This window comes from Mastomys coucha, unplaced genomic scaffold (genome assembly GCF_008632895.1).
Source record: "Mastomys coucha isolate ucsf_1 unplaced genomic scaffold, UCSF_Mcou_1 pScaffold20, whole genome shotgun sequence".
Classification (NCBI taxonomy): domain Eukaryota; kingdom Metazoa; phylum Chordata; class Mammalia; order Rodentia; family Muridae; genus Mastomys; species Mastomys coucha.
The window spans coordinates 101,486,689-101,491,802 of record NW_022196903.1 but is presented as its reverse complement, the minus strand read 5'-3'; the positions used below and the strand labels follow the sequence as shown (position 1 = coordinate 101,491,802).

Sequence of the window (5,114 nt, the reverse complement as noted above, 5' to 3'; positions counted from 1 at the left end):
CCTCAAGTTCCCGTTCGTGGAGCTCCCACGGGATGAAGTGAAGCTAGGAGCTCGGCTTCCTTCATCCAACTGCGGGTCCAGAGGACCTACAGAATTGGCAATCTTCTGCAGATAATTCTAAGATGTGGTTTGAACGGAGAACCACGTACTGCCACTGTTACAACAGGAGACGGAAACAAAGCAGAGGCAGCTAAGATGCCAACTCCATTCAAATACTCCCTGCAATGAGCTGAGCTACCTTCTGAGAGAAACTAAAAGCTCGGGGCCACAGAAGGCCACATGAATAGGAGCACTGCCCTGCTGTACCTTGTAGCTCAAGCAGAAGTACACTAATCAAGAATGTCTCATTCCAGGTGAGGCAGCTCTAAGAATTACCAAGGCGCCAAGAGGGAACATGAGATCTGCTGAAATAGCCCATGCTCCTTGTGACTGGATCCTTAAATCCCATTTGTTTGGAGACCTAGCTATACTAATGAAAAGCTTTCAGATGTATTAGAACTTGGCAATACTTATTCTGCAGACAAACTAAGGCCCTAATAAAAGCCATGCCAATCTTGACTGAGAATTTATTTACGCATTTTTTCGAGAAGTTTTAAAGCCAGGACTTAAGTATCTTTTTCAAAATCAGATTTCAAGTAAATAAACCTAAGGTTGCTACAGAAAAGGATAAAGGACTGGAAGCAGGGAGGGAAGGAGGGAGAGAGGGCCACTGGCCTCACAGGCGCAGCAACACCCTTTCTAAACGATCAAGTGAAGGTGACCACTCCAGCAAAGCCACAACTTTACCTCTGAATTTCTTGGGTGGATTGTTAAGGTCCCCGGCTTCTGGCTGTACAACGCAACGGTCATCAACCAAGCTGCAAAAAAGAAAAACAAATCAATGCTGTACCAAAACCAAGCCTAAGGAAATAAAACCCTCAATAAACATTATGTAAAAACGGAGTAGCCCAGGGCTTTTCCCATGCAAAATTTACACTGCCATGTCCCTCTGCCAGGGAGCTCCTGGCCAAGGAAGTTTCCTATGCATAGAGTGAAATAAACATAACCCAAGGGCTGGCACTCTGTAATGGACAGGTCAAGTTACTGTTTTCTGCAGCGCCTTTTCCCAGAACCGCATCTGTGAGAGATTTGCAAACAGCATGCAATATTGCTGGATCTGGAAGACACAGGAAGAGGTCAATGCATTTGACTAACGGTCAGCGAGGAGCCAGCTCTGTGCCAGGGACTGTACCAAGTCCTGTCAAGAGAACTAAAGTGAGACGACAAGCCTCGGCCCCGGAAAGAGCTCAATGCCTAAGTATAGAAGCCATAAAAGCAAACTAATAAATAAGGTATAATGTAGGAAGGAAGGAAGGAGAAAAGTCAGGAGCCATCTGTGCCAGAGAAAGATGTATCAGAATTGTTAAAAGCCAAAACAGAGGTGGGGAGGTGAAAAGTGGAGCATCTGTAGGGAGAGAGTACCCAGTGAGTGGAGCATCTTTAGGTGGGGGGAACCCAGTGCAAACCAGAAGGGCTTGGAGTTTCAAAAGCATAATCAAGTTACAAGTAAGTAACAGTCCCAGACTACATAAAGATGGATCACTCAAGTTCTGATTTCACTAAAAACCAATTTACCTTGTATAATTCTTTTTAGTAGAATCACTAAAAACATAGGCATATTATAGAGCTTTTGAGACACTGAGATACTATGAAGTTACATGACTTTTCTGAGTTCCTAAAACTGTGAGAGCCAACTCATTTTCCACATTACCAAGAAACTTAGTCCCAGGTACCATGTTGTTAGGATCTTTGTACCTCTTCCATTGGCCTATGCAGCCTCTTATTCTAAATGCAAGGGACCATTACATATTCAACTTTGACCTTTCCTCCAAAACTGCCCTGCATGAAAAGCCCTGATTCTAATTGTCATTTCAGAAAGTAAACTATACCTCACGCAAGCCTTCCTTGCCGAAATATGCCCTGCTTTTCCTCCTCCACTCTCCCAACCAAGCTCCATGGGAACAGCGCAATGGGCTCCCTACTTAGTGGCTCATAAGATGCCCAAGGCATCATGATGCTCAGTATCTGTCAAGTGAAGTGAATCAAAGTGTGAAGAGTATCCCACCTTCGCCCTCAAAATACAAGATCAAACTATGCATCTACAAGAGCCACAGCAAACCGTGTGGTCAGCAGCCTGAGGGTTTTCTACAAAAATTAAAAGTATAACGTACACATGAAATCTCTACCCTGGGCCCTTGAATTATAACATAAGTTCAGAAAGGTCACCAAAGTTAACCCAATATTTAAAAGGTGGGGCCCAGATTCCAATGCTAGCGACATAGTTCAGTGGTAGAATACTTACTTACTAGGTATCACACACTGGACTTGGTCCCCCACAGGACATACACAATTGAAAGCTGGACTTAGAGACAAGTCCCAGTAAGAGGAAATGCTAGAAGGAAGAGCCTCATTGATTACAGATTGTAGATAACACTGAGATGCCAGCGAATGGCATGACATTATGTCATTTCACTTTCCCCTTGTCTCAGTATTTCATCTGTAAAACAAATGAATTGCTCTCAGGGATTCTCAACTCAGGGATTCTCAACTCAGGGAATGTTTAGATACTCTCTACTTTCTAAATATACCAGTTCCAAGGGCCCCATCAAAACCCATCCCTCCTGCCCAGGCACAATGAGGCTCTGTTCCAGGAAGTGATCTAAGGACTTGTGTTCTTAACAAGCTCCAAAGGTGATCTAACAGCACACCAAAGGTTAGAGTAGATCCACACACATACACTGGCTCTCCAAGGTCCTGCCAGAATTCTAAAGCTCAAGGAGTCATAAAGCTACTGAGAGGCAACCACCAACAGTCTATATAAACAGGATAGAGCTGGGGGCCAGACACCAAGTCCCACAGTCACTCATGGTATCTAGGACTGGTACTCCTTAAACGTTAAGCACATTCCTAAGAAGGGGGAGGAAGGGTCAAATTTAACTTTCCAAATCACTGGGTTTTTTTTTTCCATCCCAAAATAAACCATTTTTTATGCAAGCTATTCCTGAAGGTAAAAATCTGAAGGGAGAATTAGCACCCAAAGTTTTAAAAAAACATACATCCTAACTTTATGAGGAGCACCATATGATTCTTAAGAAAAATATTGGAGCAGAGTATGCACTCCTAAGAATTTTAAGAATAGTGCACACCTCTAATCACAGCACTCAGAAAACTGAGGCAGGAGGACTGCAAGTTCAAGGTCAAACTAGGCTCAAAATAATAACCTGATAATAAAATAATGGGGCTGAAAGGGAAGACATGACAGAGGCTAAGATTTTAGGGGCTCAGTGTAGGAGCCAAGTTAACTGTAAGACCAGAGGCCCCAGAAGAAAAGCAGGTATATGATGGAGCTGAGGTCTGACAGGCATCCATACCGGCTGTGAGCACACAGGAAAAAAAAACCTGCCCTACAAAGGTTATGTGTTAGGTTCCCTGGCCTTGGAGACCCACGTCTTCCGAGTTCTGAAACCTGGGCAGGCAGGCAGCCACCTGCCTGAAGTACATAGGTGTCGTTTCCACACACAGTGATGACAGATGACACCAGTGCGCACCATGAAGAGGGCTGCTTGGGGATTAGGGGGATAACGGAGACCCAGGACTCAGAACAGCACCTGGCACACAGTGAACACCCACTGGGCTCAGAGAGTGCTTACCACTGCTGTACAGTACTGAAGTCAATGCTGAAAAATAAGAACAGGGTGAATTAACCACAGGGAATAAAAAGAGGAAGGAGAGTGCCAAGATGGCCATCACTGGAGAAGCCAGAGTAGCAGGAAGCCTGTTTGCCCAAAGCCACAGAAGATAAACTGTTCAGGGTAAGGTCAACTACACACAGAGGCGGAGCATAGGAAGAAGCCATGGTGACTTTTGAAAATAAGCTCTCTAGAATGAGAACACAGGTCTAACTGAGGTATAATTCTGTTATCTGAAATAATTTCCTCGGTGGGGGTAGAGTACCCTGAATGAGTGCTTAACAATACTCACTCTGCACAAATACCAGAAAATAAGCACGCTTCCAGTAATAGCTGTAATTACAGCGGACATTCTGGCTGCTGTAAGAATGAGGGTTTTGGAAAAAATCTGGTGGCCTGCCTTCTGCTCCCATTTATTTGAGACTAAGTCTTGCCAAAATCAACAATGCCACCCAGGCCTAGCTATTCCTTCCTACACAAAGATGCTAGGCCACTCCTGCCTATTCTGGGATGAGCCATCTTGATTCTGCATTCTGCCTCTGCGTGACTTATGGGGCTACTACACTTTACACTTCCTCCCTCAGACGACAGGAGTAGGAGGTGGGTGGGGGGAAGGAAAATGACCAGAGAAGCACACATATGTTTATACCCCTCCAGGTTGAGTGACGACTGATTGAAGGAAGCACAAATGAATAGAAAATGATTTAGGGAACTTGGTGCAATTTGAAACTTCTAAATGCATTTGGTTACTTAGTAGAAAAGGGTCTGCTTCAAAGGTTAGAGATAAGCAAGGGAGCAGTAATGGTCTTTGCTCAGATTACACCCGAGCCGCTGTGTAAAAAGACAAGCCAAAAGCCATTTCCACAAAGCCAAATGGCACTTCTTTGGATCTGTGTACGTTAATCTTTATATTTATTATTCCCTATTCTTTTTTTAAATTCTCTATTCTTAAGTACTTTCCCTCTTACATAAGAGTAGATCATAATACCTTCAAAGTTAATAGAGACCTAACTAAAAAGGTTTTGTTCTTTCAAAACTGACAGAAATGTTTCTGTGTGAAAGGTGAAGTGACTAACACGGGGTTTGCTAATTGTGATTTCAAGCAGAACTTGGAAAAGCCACTTAATGTGATAACAGTCTTATCTTACACAAATCAGTTTTTGAGCAGATGTTATGATGTCTTAAACAAACCCCGACACACAAGGACTTCCATGCTCTTACCCCAAGGTGCTGATAAATCCATTCGTAGATCCCTCCGCATACAGAGAACAAATGTCTCCAATATGTAGGAAACTAGACATTTTGTCAGACATGTCCGTGTTGAAAAGCCTAGACAAAGTAAAACATGCAACACTGTTAGCAGAAGAGACATGATGGGGGGGGGGG

The 5,114-nt window shown here is 43.7% G+C and overlaps 1 protein-coding gene across 20 annotated transcripts in view; it reads right to left on the bottom strand.

Annotated features, from left to right (window-relative positions):
* The window catches only part of Itpr1 (inositol 1,4,5-trisphosphate receptor type 1), a 335,636-nt gene that overhangs the window by 306,429 nt on the left and 24,093 nt on the right, over nucleotides 1-5,114 (bottom strand). For all 20 annotated transcript variants that reach the window (XM_031382803.1, XM_031382806.1, XM_031382804.1 and 17 more), the window contains exons 3-4: nucleotides 4,950-5,057; nucleotides 787-857 (exon numbers count right to left, since the gene is read on the bottom strand). In XM_031382803.1, coding sequence (XP_031238663.1) covers nucleotides 787-857; nucleotides 4,950-5,041 — 163 coding nt within the window. In that variant the 5' untranslated portion in view covers nucleotides 5,042-5,057. The remainder of the gene's footprint in view (nucleotides 1-786; nucleotides 858-4,949; nucleotides 5,058-5,114) is intronic.